The 19,471-nt window shown below is 42.5% G+C and overlaps 1 protein-coding gene across 7 annotated transcripts in view; it reads left to right on the top strand.

The window, feature by feature from the left end:
• The window catches only part of PXN (paxillin), a 56,453-nt gene extending 37,218 nt beyond the window's left edge, over positions 1 to 19,235 (top strand). For 2 of the 7 annotated variants that reach the window (XM_061561283.1, XM_061561282.1), the window contains exons 4-5: positions 648 to 777; positions 2,285 to 4,746. In XM_061561283.1, the coding sequence (XP_061417267.1) occupies positions 648 to 777; positions 2,285 to 3,763 (1,609 nt within the window). In that variant the 3' untranslated portion in view covers positions 3,764 to 4,746. Of the gene's footprint in view, positions 1 to 647; positions 778 to 2,284; positions 4,747 to 4,870; positions 5,405 to 6,397; positions 6,476 to 6,784; positions 6,875 to 7,010; positions 7,239 to 8,505; positions 8,680 to 10,022; positions 10,105 to 14,225; positions 14,375 to 17,896 lie in introns of those variants that run through there. The other 5 variants (XM_061561281.1, XM_061561280.1, XM_061561284.1 and 2 more) reach the window with 5 other exon arrangements.
• Positions 19,236 to 19,471: the final 236 nt, after the last annotated feature.

The following is a 19,471-nucleotide window of genomic DNA, read 5'->3' as shown; positions in this document are numbered from 1 at the left end:
AGAAAAAAACCACAACGTTCAGTTTCTTTTTTTCGGTCCATTAGTCACCTGAATGACTTGGTAAAATATTACAAATTTTGGGCCCCTCCTATAAATGTAAACTGCAACAATCGATTAGCCGCTGTAATGAGGTAATACAATGGTGGCACGTGTGTTGGTGAAGTTTTAAATGTGAAACTCTAAGAGCACTTACTTGTACGCATTCACTCCCCTGAGATATTTGTCCCCGCACAGAGAGAGTTTTCTGTGGCTGATTTTTCTTGACTCTCCTGTAAGAAAATTTGGGCTTGATCTTTGCTGCTGATATTTTATAGCATTGCTCAATGACCTATTGTGTGTTTATGGATTTTCTTTTTACACGTGGGCTTTTGCAGTATTTTTGGTTACATTTGGCTTTGGTACTTGGCTATAATGTGGCAAAAAGGGTTACGTGTTAACGTTTTGTTGTCGTTTGTGCCTTTTACTTTGGTGCCATTTATTTCTTTTGTTTATTTATTTTCCTGAAACGTCGATTGGGTTCTGTTCTAAAATACGTAAATAATAACTGTGGACATGCACTGAAGTAGCAGCCGTTACATTTTTCTTCATGTACCTGCTCGGGAGATTGTATGGTCATTCATGGTCTGTTTTCAACGTGTGTCTTTCAGTCCTCCCTCATCTGCTCAGATGTGCAATGCTGTTCCAGTTCACCAACCTTCCCGAATGTCTGCTTCCTCCGCCACCAGAGAGCTGGATGAGCTCATGGCCTGCCTCTCAGACTTCAAAATACAGACCAATGTAAGTATGCCCAATGTGATGGGCAGTCAGGCCCACAACAGACCTTGCAAAGGTCACAGTCAGAAAGTATATGAGAAAAGAAGTGGGCTCTCTGATGTGATAACGGGTTGTACCCCGTGTTAATTGGCATGGTGTACTTTCTGCCAAAACAATGCGCGGTGCAAGCCGAAGAGACACCGGAGAGTTATACAGCACAGGGATGAAAACCTACATGGGCGGGTTTACAGAGGGAGGGCCCATCAGGTGCCGTTAGGCTTCTGAACACCATCTCCACTCCTCGTGTAAACTTGGGTAAATTCTCCTCAATGCCTTTGGGCCCCTAAAAAAGAGATGCGCCAGAGAACGAAAATGTTCACGAGGGTCTTCCTCCCTTGTAGTGTTTGGGCCATATACAGAGGTCGCAAATGGGTTTTGATTCTTTACCCGTACCCGGCTGCACCAGGGTCGCAAACGGGTACCCGTACCCGTACCCGGCCGTACCCGTACCCTACCCGTACCCGGCCGGGTACGGGTAGGGTACGGGTATCGAGTACCTGATTGCGACCTCAGGGATGAAGCCATGTTGCAGGCGCGGGTGGGTTGATTCTAGGAACTTGAATTGTGAGAAGAGACAAGACGTTGGGAAATGAGTGACAAACGGTGACTCACCATTTTACAAGGAGTCATGTTTGCATAGACCACAATACCTGCAGTCATAATGCAAACAAAAAACATAACTCTGATAATGTGCACTGTCCTTGAAGTTGATTGGTCCACACCATGTAAGACTAGGCTCTAAGGAAAGCTGTCTCGGGTGTGGACCAATCAACTTCAAGGACAGTGCACATTATCAGAGTTATGTTTTTTGTTTGCATTATGACTGCAGGTATTGTGGTCTATGCAAACATGACTCCTTGTAAAAAGGTGTCATATTTTGTTGTCAGATAGAAGGGTAAACAACCAATTATCATATTTTTACTGGCAAATGAGGATCCCATGGTGACTCACCAGTGACTCACGGTCTACCCGTACCCGTACCCGGCCGCACCAGGGTCGCAAACGGCTACCCGTACCCGTACCCGGCCGGGTACGGGTAGGCGGGTATCGGATAGGGTACGGGTATCGGGTACCCAGTTGCGACCCTCTGGCCATATGTAAGCACGGTGTGAGGCTTTGAGAAAGGTATTCTGATTCCTCCATGTAAATCCCCAATACGTGCTTCACATCGCGTTCACGGCAAGCAACAAAAGCGCCGGGTGATGTAACCTCCCAGGTATCGAGATGCGTAATGCAAAACATATACGCCTTGTTCAGTGAGAACGTGCTGTGGTCAGGGCTCGTCGGTGCACAGCTCTGTGGAGCAAACTACAAACACCAAGCTGTCACAATGTGAAATCCTTTTCCTGGTGCGTTCAATGTTGCTTCAGTTGCTTTTCTCATTTCTTTGATCTCCGTGTTTTATTTTCTCTTTTAATATTCTGTTCTTATTACTGTTTCCCCGCTGTTCTGTAATCCCTTGTGCCGGCAGTTTTCAGCAACCTCTGATGAATGTATACCAGACGATCTCTCTCTTCTCAAGACAGACCTCGCGTCCACTGACAAGATTCTCTCAAACATGATAAGCACATCTCAGCCGAAGAGAAGTAAACTGCAAATGAAGGGCGTGAGGGGAAATTCGGGGTCAGACCTGACCCTCTCTGCTATGACTAATGGTCTTCACTTAAAGGTCGACGTGCCAGACATGCCATCCACCTCTCCCAATCTCTCCTCTCGATCTTCAAGCCCCCTTGAAGTTCTCTGCATTAACGAAGAGGCCCTATCACTTGACCTTTCAACCTCTGACATAAATAGCTCATCACCTGTGAATGCATTTCCTCTTACCCTCAATAAAACTAAAGACATATATAATGGACATAATGAGAGCTCAGTGTACACTATGCAAGGGAAGGAGATTCAGTGGGTCGCTCAAAAGAAAGCCCTCTCAAAACAATTGGATCGTAAAGAGCCACAGAAGGCGAAGGAAACCAATCGTGGTGATGTCATTTGTGATGTGCAGTCAAAAAAGAGCTCGCAAAATGAGCTCGTGTTGTCATTGACAGCTTGGGAACATCCCCTAAATTCAAAAAGCATGGACCCAGCAAAGCCAAATGTTCCATACACTATCAAAACAGATCAATCGTCAAGACAATATTTTGCTGAGAAGACAGCTGAACAAGGCATCGAAATGCTTTCCAATAAAATACTAGAGTCATCAGGTATTGTTGGCCCAGGGAATAAGATTCATAGTTTTACCGATTCCATAACCGCTGGAAATAAATGGCAGCAAAGCTTACAAGAAAGCGAAACTGCAGCAATATTACACATTTCAGATACCACAGTGACAAAGTGTTTGTCTTTTGAACAATTGGAAGACAAAAGTTCTGCACTTGCAAAGCTCCTGAATCCTGGTGGTTCTACATCCAACATCCCTCCACTATCAGAGTCTCAATCCAGCATGGTTACACAGAACCCGGGGCCTACATTGACTGGTTTCAACCAAATATCGGCAGTACCATCAGAAGGTGGTGCTAATTCCCCGGCTAAGGCTGAGTCACAAATAGTTTTCTCAGAATTTCCAAAAATGTACGTAAATAAAAATAGTGCTTCAACTGGAGATGTGGCCCTCTTTAAAGCAACAAATACTAGCTCTTTGTCAATGATTCCAGAGCCAGCTACGGCGCTGGCTGAACTCTCGCAGGTGAAAATTAACGAGCCACCAGAGAAAACAGCGGAGATCCCTGCAATGTCGTCTCTGCACAGTTTCACGTCGAATGCCGTAAGCGGATCCACAAGGAACGACCGCGCTCTCTGTGACGAAACCAAGAGAAAGGGCCAAAGTATCAAGTCTACCGTCAGTTTCGCTGGAAGCACATTCTCCATACAAAATGGATGTCCCACATGCTCAGGTCTTGAAAACGCTCTGCACCGAGTCAAAAAATGTTTTTCCATCTCCAGTGGACGCCATTAACATTGGAGGAGAGGTTTGTTCGATTATAGATGGCAAAGCTGATATTCCAGGCACTGCGGGGAACACAAGAAAGGATGAAAAGGAGAATATTCTTTATGATTCTGGGCATGAGGCAGCAGGAGATGCTATGGTGATCAAATCCGAGTCCTTTGATTTTCCTCCAACTCTGCCACCCGAGGGCATCAAGAAGGTTTCTGCATCTCGGCAGGCACGCTGCTGGCTCCCTTTCATTGGCACTCATGGGCTCGTAATGGCTGTGCATTCGTCTGACTTTCACCGCATGCCTGTTGTGAGCCTGCAGGCTGTGAGCACTTTACTAAAATGTTTACTCATGTCTCCTGTGTGAACTCCAACATTCTCCTTATATTTAAATGATCAATGTTTTGAACAATCTCACTTTTAACCTTTTATATACATAATTATTCAACTTTTTTTAGGTACGATTCATTAATCCTCATTATTTTGCAATTCATATTGCATTTTGATTAAGGGTGATTGGCAGTTCAGCTGCTTTGAAACCCATTATTTTCGAAACACAGTAATACAAATGGCATGGCTTTCTACTAACACAGATTTGGGCCTGATTACAAAGCATAATTTCTATGCATTTACATTTCACTTTTCCACCACAAGCACCTTATATTTACAAATGAGTTGATGTTTTGTTGTCACTTTACTTTCACTACCTGCAACTTTCTCGCTGTTTTTTCTTCTTCCTATTCTCGATACTCGTACAGATTAAGTTTGTTATTAAGAGAACCAAAGAGACCACCAATATTCATCCAATGTACAATGGTAAGCTACCCAGAAGGCGCATGGGACCTGTGATCTACAATAAGTCGATGAAACAGGACAAAGTCATACAGGAGCTGCAGAGCAGGCTGGGCATCTTCAAGAAGGAAGGGGAAGAAGCCAAGAAACCGGTGGACGAGTGGCTCACCGAGGGGGTTATCGTTATGTCTGAACCTATATTGGAACAAAAGGCAAGCATGAAATCACTTCAATCAACACGTGATTGCATTACCTGTTCAATTGCATGTAACAGTCACGTAAAAAAAACCCACACCCTTTTCATTGCAATTCTTGTTCTTTCCTTTCTTTCTGTAGAAAAAAGAAATGCCTTTACAAAGGAACTCTCCTGCTGTCACGATGCTCTCAAAAGCTTGTTCTCCTCTTCAAACACGAAAAGTCCTATTTGCTCCTGCTTTTCCTCCTCCTCCACTTCCACCAACTCCACCCCCACCTCCACCCCTACCACCACCTCCACCGCATCATCAACCGTCACCGCCACCCATCTCCAAAGCGGAGCCACAGTTGCCACCACCACCGATGCCATCAGAACCGCCGACCCCTCCCGAGCGTGCTTACCATCCACACCTGGAGCCCAGATCACCAACTCCACCACCACCGCCGCCGCCGCCGCCGCCACGTGAATCGCCAGAATTGGCCAAAGTTATGCTTCGCCTGGGCCACATCGAGGCCCCATCTCCGGCCGAACAACAAATCACAGCTGAGCTGGACTCCTTATTGCTGCAACTGCAACAGCCTTTGGTGTTCCCAGCTACGAGTGTCAGCAGAGCACCTCGAGCCAGGGTGTCTGTTGGCTGCCAGACTGACATCCCCTTTGATGAATCACCACAGGCATGCTGACTTGGTTCACCACTAGCTGTCATTATCCGTGCCGTCACAGCGATCTATCCTGATGAGAATGTAACTTGCACCATTAAAGAGCTCTTGCGGTATTATATTTGATTATTTACTTAAATTCTGATTATTATTATTTTTGGGAAATCAGTTTCCAAAATCTTCAAGCATAATATATTGCAGCAGGGGGTGGTGTTTGGGGCGGAGTGGTGGCGCAGTGATTAATACGTTTTTCTATGATTCTGGTGATTTTTGGGCTACATTTCTGGCCATGATTGTCGTCAGTGTGGCGGGCTGACGTCTGAATTGGTCGACGGACCACTCTGAGTTTCACCGTCCCGCACTTGCCAGTTTGGTGAGGTATGGTCATTACCGATATGGCATCGGGGGGTGGAAGTTTTCATCAGGCAGTGAATTGACAAAACGCTGTACATTTCATGTATTTATTTGTAAATAGCCGTAGGTAAATTATGGCATTGTAATGAAATGTAAAATTAAGCCTACGTTTAATTCGTGACATAATTATTGGCAATCGACCAACAATTATCCTCTGCCTAGTCTGGAGAGAAAGTTAAAGCATTTCTACGAGCATTTGTAAAACTATATATGAGACGATGACATGCACAAGTATACCGATTAAAATGTCCTGGGCATCACATTACAGACGGTAATGTGTTCCGGATTGTAGTGGGGGGGGGGGGGGGTCATTATTAGACATGGACTGCCAAGCAGCAGAAATGCAAAATTGTGTATACAATGCGCAAGTGTCTGCCCTAATTCGTGAATATGTTGCTATTATCGTTTGACAAGTAGCTGTCCCGTGGCACAACCCCTTAGAGTGGCAACAAATTGGACCAGAACCTGTGGTGTTGGGCTTGATTGTGTCATTATGATTATTTCTGCAAATGCAGCATTGAACCATCTAAGTCCTGCCACCACTTTATAATATCTCTGTGCCTTGCTGGTAATTGTCTGTTTTTTTTATTCCAGGCGCGGTCACCTACCCAGGAGGTCCAATTTACATATCATGAAGCCATGCCTGCTCCTTCCTATTCAACTGTCGAAAAGGCATGACATGCTTTTGTCATTTTATACACTGCAATATACATGCTATGTTTCGCAACATGAGATGCTAAAGAAGTAAAAAAACACATGTATTACAATAAATATTAACTCTTTGAGAAAACTTCCTTGATGTCATAACCATTTTTCGCAAAGCCGTGTTTGTTTATATTTGCATATTTATGCATGTCAGGCTTTTAACATTTCACTTTCTCAATTAACATCTGTGCATGCATGCCTCTTCTTTCAACTGTTGTACTGTGTATTTCAAAGCACAGCCTGTTTTGTACAAATCCACATGTTCCTATTTCACAGCTTCCAGAGATAGATCTCGGCGACGCTTTACCATCTCCTAAACTCCATTCTCCCTCCCCTCCTCCACCACCACTCATTCCAAAACGCCAGGCAAGTTCTTTCCAGTCACTTTCCCCTTCCGGTATGCTGCACGTGTTGAACAGCCAAAATTAACCGCCTGCTTCTTTTTTTTTTAAACAAGGCAAGTGATGGAATTGCGTTGGCATTTTGTACGTATATATATCAGGTGGCACCGCCGCAGCCAGCGCCGCAGCCAGCGCCACAGCGGGAGCCCCAAGATCCTCAGCCAGCTGCGGCCCCACCGCAAAAGCCTCCCTTGCCAGCCCTTCCACAGCAGGGCAGCAGGCAGCTGGACAACATGCTGGGCAGCCTACAGTCAGACCTAAACCGCCAGGGTATCCCTATCGTGGCGAAGGGGGTGTGCGCTGCTTGCCGCAAGCCGATCGTTGGGCAGGTAGGCGCGAGAGCGAACGTGCGTGACGAGCGGCAAATGCATTGTGTTGGCTCTGCTTTTGAGCTCGGCAGATTTTCAGCTCTATCCCGACAGGTGGTTGTCATATAGTAGGAGGGCACAGATATAGCACCTTGGAGTTTGTTACTTAGCCAGCGGCCCCACGCTTGCTTTCGAATGTTGGAGAATGGTGAGACGATGGCCTGTTGTAGCCTTAAAGGCTACTTACATAAGTAAAGGAGTGGTAGAGGTGGGTTATGGGGCAGGGGGTTTTTGTTGTGGGGGGGGGGGGGGCGGGGTTGCGTGGTGCGACACTGCACTACGAAACAACTACCTGACTTCAATTCCCAGCCACAGCTAACATCAGTTGGTGAGTGACACTTGATCCGGTTTTCGGGCCTCCTTCTTCACCAACCCCCACTGACAAGTGTGGTGAAGTATGATTAAACAACTCCTATGACCGGAAGGTGTGGAAGGTCTTCATCCAGTAATGGATTGACAAGAGGATTATAAATTCCTTTTTTTAACAGTACCATTGGGTCTATGAGGCACGTTATTTTTGCCAAGATTAAGGATTTGGTGTCAATATAGAATATTCTAAAGGCTGATGAGAGGATTTGTGATCTGAGCATGATCCAAATGTTTGCCACCTTGTAAAGGCGTGTATATGTGTGTCGGAGCAGTAGCATACTGGTTAGCACACTACACTATGAACCCAGCAGCCCAAATACAATTGCTGGCCACTGCAGTGGTGATTGTCTAAACCAGTTTTGGGCCTTCCCTATCTCAGTTCAACCGAAAACAACTACCTGATACGGTGTGTTAATATCAACACTGGCGATACAAATAATGGCCAGGTGCTGTGCTGGCCGCAACCAACGTCGCCCTCCGTGTGTGCCGTGATGGTCTTCATCGGTGCTCGCTAACAGCGCTTCCTAAACAGCCTGTGGAGGCTATGTGGGGTGGGGGTTGGGGGGGCGGTGTAGGGGCATGGTTGTTTTTGTCCTCGTGTATAAGGAGTTCACAAAAATATAAAGAGGTCCCTTGATCCGCACCTCGTGTATAAGGAGTTCACGAACATATAAAGAGGTCCCTTGATCCATACCTCCGATTAATATGGTTGGTTACATACGGTGCGAAATAAATTCAACGTACAAATGCCTACACACGATGTGAACATGCTGCTATTTTGCGTATAGATCCATTGACCTGTAACTGTTGCGGGTGGTTTGTCCTCCGTGTCTCGCCTGTGGCTGCCCGCACTCGGCAGGTGGTGACCGCGATGGGACGCACGTGGCACCCCGAGCATTTCGTGTGCGTCCACTGCCAGGTGGAGATTGGCTCGCGCAACTTCTTCGAGAAGGATGGGCAACCGTACTGCGAAGAGGATTACCACAGCCTCTTCTCACCCCGCTGCGCCTACTGCAACGAGGCCGTAATGGATGTGAGTATTAGACGGCGACTTGCACTTTCACTCTCAGACTGATTTCATCAGCTGCTACCACTTGCTTTTGAGCGCCTGGCGCGGGGTTGCTTAATTATCCAATTTTTACAATTTACCAGGCTGCGGCTTCTCTTATGTCATGATTGTCAGATAACTCATTACGCATAATTTAAATCAAAATGTTTGGTCCGGTATTCATGAATGTTCTGATTATATAGTTTTATTTTGAAGTAGATGCCGGAAGCGTGGCTGTATTGTTTTGTACAGAATTTTTTTTTTACTGACAATTTTGGCATGGATACACAATATTTTTTGTGTACCTCTGAAGAACGATTTCACATTACGCCTATACAGTACACATGGAATGAACATAAATGTGCGAAAATATAAATTATTTACCAATTTAGATATACATCTGAAAATATCTGTGGAAGTGTTATGAAGAAAACATTTCACGGCTGCTTTTCCATCCTCAGGGAGGGCTTCACAGCCATAGTATCAATTCATAAGTATGCTTCTAGAATGCTCTAAAATTGCTTTGTCTGTTGCCGTTGTGTAAAAGAGTTAGCACTCTGGGCTAGTTAGCAATCCAGAGGTCACCGGTTTGGTTCATTCTTGTGGGGGACAGCAGTTGAAACGGCGCAATTTACAAAAAAACCCTTCCCAACGCCGCCGCCTCTACAGTAGAGTTTGGCTACTACCAAGCTCTTCCAAGCGATCTGGTTAGTGAGGAAGAGTAGGCCCAAATACCATCTCGAGGGACTCTCAAGAGCTTCCTCTGCTGTAGAGCTTCTGTCAGCAGTGATGTGAGCAACAATGCAGGGCTGCACCTTTTATTAGATTTTTCCTGTATTTGTATTTCAGTATCCTTGACTGTTTAGTACTGAGCGTATTGGTCAGTTGCTCGATGTATGTGACGACGTGACCCAGTGTGACTTGTACCATGGAACATATTGTCACTAAACGCACCGCTCGCTTTTAACTCTTTAAACGCCGCAATGCGTTTTCCCTGGGCACTCGCACCAGCTGTATCCAATAAAGTTAATTGCATGATTGATGCTTTTCGAAGCAGTATGCGTTGCGTTGTCCGCAATTGACCCAGAAAATTCTGTGAAACAAGGTCTGGCTCATTTCGGAGTAATCTTTACTTAACTGCGAGCACATACTGGATACAGTTAAAACTAATATTCAGTACCGAATTACAGTGCTCTAATCCTTTTTGATGTTTGTCTATACGGTGTGTGGTATGTATTTATGACATTTTCTCTGTACATTGCATGGATATGTGGTATGGGTGATTTTATCAATTTTTAATCTTTTTTTGTCTTTTTTCGCGGAACCAGCGAGTGGTGACAGCCTTGGATCGAACTTGGCATCCTGAACATTTTTTTTGCGCACAGTGTGGCCGGCCGTTTGGAGAAGAAGGTGGGTGACACAGGATTAGTGAGCATGCACCCTTGATGTGGGTTGTTCTAAACAACAGTACCAACATTGACATTTCTTCTTTTACGTGGGGTTTTTTCTTTTTAACTGGTAAAATGCTGCCATATTTTAAAGCATGGTGGCGAGACGTTAACTCCCTCGCCTAGTATGCAGGAGGTTGTGGGGTTCGATCCTGACCCTGATGCCTGCTGTATATTTGGAGTTTACTTGTTCTCCCTGTGGCCGTGTGGATTTTTATCCGGGTTCTGCAGTTTTTCCCTCCACATTTAGAAACATGCGTTTTGAGTATTTTTAGCTGCTATACATTTCCACAAGATAAGCCATTTTTTCGAGCTATCATTTGTGTCCAGGTCACGTCTGCAAAAGAGCTATATAGTATGGCTCAGTGGGCCTTACCTGGTTAAAACAAGTTATAGTTCTAGTCGTATAAAAATCAGGTAACCTGGATGCATAGCGCAGTGCAATATCGAATACACTTCGTTGCGCTATCATTTGTGGCCAGTTGCTTCTGAAAAAGAGCTGCATAACTCGGTGGGCCTTACCTGATAAATACAAATAGTTTTAGTCGTTATTTTATTACGCGTATGGCATTTGTTTATGGTGACCAATTATGATGGGGTAATCTGGACCCACCTGCACTTATTCCACAGCGTGCGCTGTTCCACAAAGTATTAACTAACCTGGCCAAAGTGGCTCAGCGGTTGAGTGGGGGGGGGCTCTCAAACAGCAGGTTGCGTGTTCAAATCCTGGTAGGGGATTGACTGAGGCCACCATCCCTCTGGGGGATGAACCACTTTGTGAGCAAGCCCCACTTTGTGGGGAGGTCGGCAGTAGTCCTGTGGAATGAGCCACCCCTGCCATATGAATGTGGAATTTCCACAACTGGCTCAGGGCTGTAAACAGGAGATACGTACCACCTCACTGCCCATTTGAGCGGCAATTCAGTATGGTTTGTTGACTTTGATTATTTTGAGACAGCAGTGGAGATGTACAGAATATAGCTCAGCAAAGCCAAATAGTGGTCAGCAGAGCTTTGCAATGGACAAAGGCACTTTATAAAGGTCAGCACATCTTCATAGGGGGCATCCTTGTCATGCGAGAGATAAAAGATGTGACAGCCTTTTTATGCTGTAATGTTACTTTCTTCCACTATGTGGCAGACCATTAGCATGGATGTCACGTCTCATCTTGTGCGGCGCTTGGCAGTCATTGGCGGCGAATGTCTGGCCAATAAATAGTTTTGCACAGTACGTTTGGAATTATGCTGAAGCACCATGTGTGAATTATGCAAATTATACAACTGCTTTACATAAGTACTTTACGCAGGGATTTAAAAATGTTAATTATCGACCTAAAACTTTCGTGACTGCAGGAATTCATATTCTTTAGTTCTTTCGGTAAAGTCACGAAAAATAATAATACAAAATTAAGTGAATTAAAAAAACCACTAATGTAGACTGTAGCCTGGTTCTTAATCGGAGTGAGTGCATTGCCAATCTATAATGGGGACTGTAGCCTGGTTATTAACCTTGGTGAGTGTACTGGCAGTCGTGAGCCGAAGAATTTAGAATATTTTTCCAAAGTTTTGTATGCCTTCAATTTCTAATATATAAGTTGTGAGTGAGTTTTATTCGTGTTAAATATCCCATTGAGTAAAAGGTTTTTTTTTTGCAGAATATGTTTGACATATATACAGCAGTGGTGGTCAACCTTCTTCTGGCTACTGTACCGCTTGTTGAATTTAGTTTCAACCGAGTACCCCCTTGCTGACCCATGATTCTGAGAAATGTATGAATAATGAAAATCAATATTTTAACCCATGGTCCATTTTGGGAGGTATCCTAACTAGCTAGTAAATGCAAACAAATAAAAAATATAAGCAAAGAAATCTACGGACACTTTGCATGCATGACGTAATTTGTTCGCACTCACTGGTTACTCTTCGAAACCACATTGTTCAATGAGTTTAGAAAGGTAATTCATATCGTTTTAGGTTACCATATACATTTTAATATTACCGTAGTTATTTTTAATTGGCATATTCATACGTGATTATTCACCACTTACTCTTAACGTATGATGTAATGTCACATTTATAAATCACCTGACGTACGCGGGACATTGCCATGTACCCCCAGGGGTCCGTGTACCCCCGGTTGAGAACCAATGATGTACGCTATGCTGTTGTTAATATATTAGTAGTATTATAATGACACTGGCAACCCAAGTTGAGATCTCACTTGGCCACGGATCTTAGTCACAATTGCGAATCAAACTCGGGTGTCCAGGTTCATAGTGCGGTGTACAAACTACTACGCCACCCCTCAACCAACTGCCATGACCAAAATAATTTCGGGAGACCTTCATCCAGTGATGGTTTATTGTCAATAAGCTGTATATAATACGCTTGCATGGATATATAGAAATAAATATAACAAATGTAATCAAATACACAGTGGGGAAATTATGTAATTACAGAGCTTCAAGAGGAACGTGTTTATAAGGGTTTATGAATGTTCTAATCAATTGAGCCATTCTTCCGCTTACAATGAAAAAATTGACACTATTTTTGCACACAAATCATTTCAGACACGAAAGCACAATATTTTATTAAATAATTAAATAATACCATTGTCATTACTTTGATAATATACTATTATAGTTATCATCAAAATCTTTGCTGGGAATTATGTTAAGTGTGCCATTTTTGGTTATGTAAAATGATTTTTTTTATTGTTATTGTAATTCATCTATTCAATAAAACAACTTAAACTGTTAAACTAGCCAAGTGGCCAATACATTAACAATCATTGTGTCTGCATTAACTCACCAGTGCGTAAGTGCAGTTTATATGCAGAAAAACGGAGGTGCTGAAATTTATAAAAATACACATGACTCTCACAAGATGTAATCGAAATTCACGTAACAATAAAAGGTTCTATTTTGATTTAATTCTTTCGTGACTGCATGGATTCATATTCTTGGTTCTTTCGGTAAAGTCACGTTGAAGGGAAATAATGAAATAATAAAAATTTACATAATAAGATAATATCCTCATGAAGTTTCGGCCACAAATTCATTAAATTAATTCATTAGGAAGCTGTCTTTCCGACAGCCCTGTTCTTCACCTGAGGACAGCTGCTTGCGTTGTGGCCGAAACGTCGTGAGGATTTTAGCTTATTATGTTTTATTTTTATTATTTTATTATTTCCCTTCTACGTGACTTTACCGAAAGAACCAAGAATAATAAGAGGTTATAATAAAAATATGCTACTGTATGAAAAAATGATGCTACTATGATGTATTTTTCATCAAGTACAGTTTAAGTCCATGTGTCTATCACTGGACCAAGCATTATTGCTGCCGAATTCAGAGTGAATGAACAAAATTGTAATATTCTGAAAGTGCATGGGATGGAAAATTATTTGAAATATAAACAATAGCGGACTACATTTATTGGATTACATTTAAGCCGTAAATCTAACGGCATCATTGAATTGACTGTGTGCTCATGTAATCTATCGGCAGGCTTGCCTATCCAACAAACTCTCGGCTGAACGGAGGCACTGCTCACAATGTGCACGAGCCATAACATTAACTCGGCCAGTCTTATTTTTGTGACAATTCACAAGCTGCTTTGCTCATAATATTTAAAGGAAATATTAACTAAAGAACATATATAATAGAAATTAAAATGTTCAGCCCTTTTGTCAATCCACTGATCGATGAAGGAGTCCCCCCATGTCAATATTGGTCTTGGGGGTTGTTTGACCATACTTCACCATGCTGGTCAGTGTCGGTTGGCTACGGGGAGATTCAGACTCCAACTGACGTTCGCTGTGGACAAATATCGAATTTGGGTGACCAGGTTCGTAGCGGAATGTGTTAACCACTGCGCCACCGCTCCTCATCAGTACATATACATGTATTTTAATATATGCTCAGCATATCCACCAAATACAACTTTTTTTGTCTCAAACATATTTCACATCACATCAAAAAGTTTCCGACAAGCTAGTATTGTAATGTAATGCTTTTAATATGAGTGCTTTCAAGGCTTCTGAATGTGGCCGGTCCTGTCTTCCCTCGCTGTGATAATTCAGGTTTTCATGAGCGAGATGGAAAGCCATACTGCCGGCAAGACTACTATGAGATGTTTGCGCCCAAGTGTAATGGCTGCAGCCGTGCGATCATGGAGAACTACCTGTCTGCCCTCAACACCGTGTGGCATCCTGAGTGCTTCATCTGTCGGGTAATTGGGGATGGGAGAGTCAAAAAGTGGTTTACATCACTCTGAACTTTATTTATTTATTTCCTAAAGAAACCGGGCCTTTCACTTGTGGACAAAGGCTGGCTTTTTTTAAAAATGATTTCATGCACTGACTTTGTGTCACAATGGTTGGTATTTCCACTGGACGTCATTATCCATTGCTAGATTATAACACTATGTAACACGATTTTTGTCCCTGGGTAGTAAGTGTTTCTTTTTTTTAATTGGTTATGCCTAAAAAGGACTTTACGTGAAGGAATGACACAAATGCACACGTTTTCTCATTGAAAATAGGTACATTTCAAAATATCACTGTCCTGGTCACAAAAGCAAAGTTTGTGGGGAATAATAGCCATAAGCAATTAGAAAATAACACTTACTACCCGGGGACAAAAAAAAATATTGATTTGTTACACAGTGAAAGTTCGATTATAATATCAGCTGAGAGCTGGATTATAACCCAGGGGGAGGACATACAAACTCCACAGAGAAAGGTTCCCAGGTCAGGAGTCGAACCCAACTCTCAGGTGACAGGGTGGTGCAATGGGAACACTTGTGCCTCATGACAAGAAGAGGGCCTGGGTTCGACTCCTGACCTGGGAACCTTTCTCTGTGGAGTTTGTATGTCCCTCCCCCTGTTTCTACATAGGTTTCCTCTAGGTTCTCTGGAATACTCCTAGAGGTAAAAAAAAAATACTAAATTGCAATGTAAATTGTATTGGCCAAATATCCAAAAACTAAATAAATACCTGCAAATTACTCAGTAGGGATTACACATTGCAACATCCTCCCCAACTTTGAAAACCTGGTAGTTATAGGTAAACACGCTTAAAAATAATAAGGTGAAAGTCTCCTGAAAACATTGGCATATCTGCACTTGTTTGATTAAAACCTTATTTTAGTACCACATGTTCCTTGATTCATCACCAAATCTCTAATTAGATTATTTCATTTGTTCTTGGACTAATGGCTGCAATTGTGATGTTTAGAATATTCTGTTATTTTTGTATCTGGCACAATTATTTCATTTAAAAAAATGCAAGTTCTCCAGAAGATATCCATCGTTGGAAATGAAGAAAGGAAATTGGCTCTGATGCAGGTGCTGCATGGATTGTTGCATTGCGAAATCATGAGAGATGTCCTTCATTCAGCAGTGGATAGATAATGGTTGCTGCTGCTGCTGATGATGATGAACACCAGAAGATGGATCTCGTCACTTAGTTTGGTCTTGTGCTTGCTGTAAAGCAATGTTTAGAGTGTTTTTAGGTTTTCAGTTTACATAAAAGCTGTTCATTTGTGAACTACTTTGTCTTCTTCATTGCAAACATAATGAAGGGCACGATGCTTTACTCAGCGCCATTTAATAAGTCCAGTTTTAAACGTGACTTTCGGCCTGGTCATCGCAGCAGTATGCAGGATATTAAAAAAATTGGCACGCACACAATAGCACTATTGGCACGCATACAATAGCACTCATACTAATGCATACAATTGTGCACATTGTGTAATACTGTAGTATGACTGAATTTAAAAGGTACTATCAGTTCTAGCCATGAGACCCAGCCTTGGTATTAAATGCCTGTGTGGGTTGGTGCTTCCAGAGGGAAGGAAGTTGACAGGCAACTGCTGACAGTTTGATAGTTTTACAAATGGTTACTTAGAAAAATCTAAATTTTAACACTCAATTTTTTGGAGATAATTGTAAAAAGGTAAATGTTAATGTGTTGAATCTCATTGTTTCGTAAATACAGCATATATTCTGAAAGGTTAACTTTTTTTTTATTTGTGTGATTCTTGGAGGTCAAGATTAGTGGGAAATGTTAGTGGACCTCGGATTTACATGCTTCACATTTCTGGAAGGAAAGCTCATGCCATTTCATTTCTCCACATTGTTTAGTTGACTGTGAACAATATAATGAATGTAGCAGTTTAACCATGGCTTCTGCTGAAAACAGGGTCAATACTCCTGTAAGCTGCACTATTTATCACATCTGTCAGATGGCTGATGGAAATCCAAAAATACCCTTGTGGGCTTGTGTGTGGTATGCAATTGAATGCACTTCTGTTAAGGACTTCTTGTAGGCTCCAATACAGGTTCATTAATAAGAGCAATTGAATTGTGACATTGCAGTCTCCGATAGAATAAAATCTGTAACATCAAGATTTGTCACAAGGTTGTTCAATGCCAATCCGTGTGTAATCGAATTTATGAAGTGAACTTGAACTATTGTCATGTTATGGCTGAGCTGCAAGTTGGTGAAGGAATGGGAATCATCCCTTAGATAAATTGATCATTGCCAGAGGTACATGATCTTTTACCACTGAGCACTGTTCAATATTCGTTCGGGCATGCCGACATTCATCAACAATTATAATTTGTAGCCCTGTTATTAATCCGACGGTGAATGAGGCTTTCCGATGCCATGTTGATCATGGAGGTTCTTGGACCGTACCCCTTCACACTGGACAAAGGGTTGGTAGAGTGGGATGACGACCTCGGGACCAGTTCAGATATCACTCGGCAAGGTTGACAACTATGGGTCAGAAGCAAACTCGGATTACCAGGTTCATAGCAACATGCATTAACCACTTTGTTACCACTCCAAGCTGACATTCACTTAAAACAATCAAACATCATTGTTTATTATGCTGAATAACTAATGAGTTATTCGTTTTCCCACCTGATGATGATTGCTTGTGTTGCAATCGAAACGTCGTGATTTATTTTATTTTATACCTACGTGACTTTACCGAAAGAACCAAAGAGGATGGATTCCTGCAGTCACGAAAGCTTCAAATATAGATTAAGCATACTTATGTTTAATAAAGATAATAGACCGTCCAAGGCCTCCAACACCCCCACATGTCTTGCCTGTTTGGGAAATGTAAGTAGCAATGTACTGCTCATCCATTAAAACACATAAATGTGAATTCAATAGATAAATAAGTAAATAAGACTGTGCCAACTCATTACCACGGTCATTTTTATTGCTGAAACACTTCTGCTGACTCCCGTAAATACTCCTGATTCTTGTTCGTCCAGAATTGACCATTGCAGTTGTGACACATTTACTGGTATGGATGTACTTTTCACCAACTCGACAGGTGTAAATTAGTCCATTGTTGGCCCTCGTTAGGTAAAGTCACTTTCTGTTTTAAAAACGCTGATGCCAATAACGATTACTTTAAAAGGGGCATCACTCCTCCATGCGAGCCCATTGGCAACCCCGATACAAAAAAAAATGTTTGCGCCCCCCCCCGCCACACTTTAAATTCATGAACTCCTAGTAAGATGATGGAAGAGATAAATACGAGAGATGCAGTGAGATTAGAAAAAAAAAGAGTAGACAACTAGACGTGTATATACACGGCATGCCCTCGAGCCCACTTGGGGCCCAAATCCTTTTGCTCAACTTGCTTATGCGTCGTGCCGCCACTGCCTCCGGCCACTGCCGTTCATGTCCCCATGCCGTTGTTTGTGCGCGTGGGTGCGTGCGCGTGCAGGAGTGCTTCACGCCCTTCATCAACGGCAGCTTTTTCGAGCACGAGGGACAGCCCTACTGCGAGGTGCACTACCACGAGCGCCGCGGCTCGCTCTGCTCCGGCTGTCAGAAGCCCATCACGGGCCGATGCATCTCTGCCATGGCCAAGAAGTTTCACCCCGAGCACTTTGTGTGCGCCTTCTGTCTCAAGCAGCTGAACAAGGGAACCTTCAAGGAGCAGAACGACAAGCCTTACTGCCAGCCGTGCTTCATAAAGCTATTTGGTTAAGGGTGAAGACGTGATGATATTTTGGAGGCAAATATAGTGCAGTATAAGGGGGGAGAATGATATTTGATTGGGGAAGGGGAATGGGGCAAGTGGTTTTGTACACGTGTGGGTTGCCCCTATTTCGAGTATTAGCTCTGGTCGCAGGCATTTGTGTGGATAGATTGCGGTGACTTAATAAAGGATATAAGCCAGACATGCACCAATTTTAGATTTCTCTACAGATGGGACATGAGAGCCCAGCACTTGTCAACTTGCTTGCCCCAGCTTGCCTGCTGCTGCTACCACAGAGGCCTTGGTTACTTTGGCTCAAACACGGGAATGAAATTGCGCAGCATAGCCCTTTGCCATATTTTTTATTCCAAATACTGTGCTATATTTCTGAAATATGTTTTTTTATAGAACAATATATTCAAACATAAATTATGGATACACATATTTTAAATCTAAAATTGGAACCATTATCCACATATTAGCTCATTTAACATTTATACTCTTAAAGCATGGTTCACATAATGTGCTTGCTCGCACAGAAGGGGCTTTTTTGTACTTTTCATTAAAACATACCGCAGGTACCAAATCTTCAACAAAACTACCATCGTATCACCAAGCTTCTGCTATCGCCTGCTCTTCGTGTATTTAAATGCTATATATTTTTACGAGATAATGAGATGGATATGGATGATTATGGAATGTTATAATAATGCCTTTGGTGTTATTAATTGTTCTGCCACTGCCTGATGAAAAATAAAATAAAGTACGCCCACCATCAATCTTACGTTTAAATATCCACCTTGCGGTTACATTTATCTTGCAAGAAAGGAATAATTAGAATACATTATTTATATTTTATGATTCAGTGTCAGATACATATACCTGACTATAAATAGTAAGCAACTGCCCTTAGTAATATATATTTTTATGCATCGCCTGTGGCCATATTTATTTATGAGAAAACAATTTATTAACCACACATTTTCTCAGAAATACAATACTCCCAACTTATCAGTCAATGAAAGTGCATGCTGTCTGAACAATGAATACCATTTTTTTTATATTAAATAGTGTTAACCAATTTGCGGGTTTCATATGCTTCTTTTGGAGATGCAGCATTTTGTTAATTGCAGTCTTCTCATGTGTACTGTTTGTTGACATGCTGGGGCCATACGTTTGAACGAGGGAGGTGTGGTGAGGTGTGTAAGTCACATAGCATATACGATTTTTTTGATTGAAATAACCTGCCAATACATAATCCCAATTTAAATAGTCCAGTTTAATCTTCGGTCAAAATTCTGCATAAAAAAACATACG

Source organism: Lethenteron reissneri, chromosome 27 (assembly GCF_015708825.2).
Source record: "Lethenteron reissneri isolate LAM-NWPU_2019-01 chromosome 27, ASM1570882v1, whole genome shotgun sequence".
NCBI lineage: Eukaryota > Metazoa > Chordata > Hyperoartia > Petromyzontiformes > Petromyzontidae > Lethenteron > Lethenteron reissneri.
This window is presented reverse-complemented; position numbering and strand designations above follow the sequence as displayed.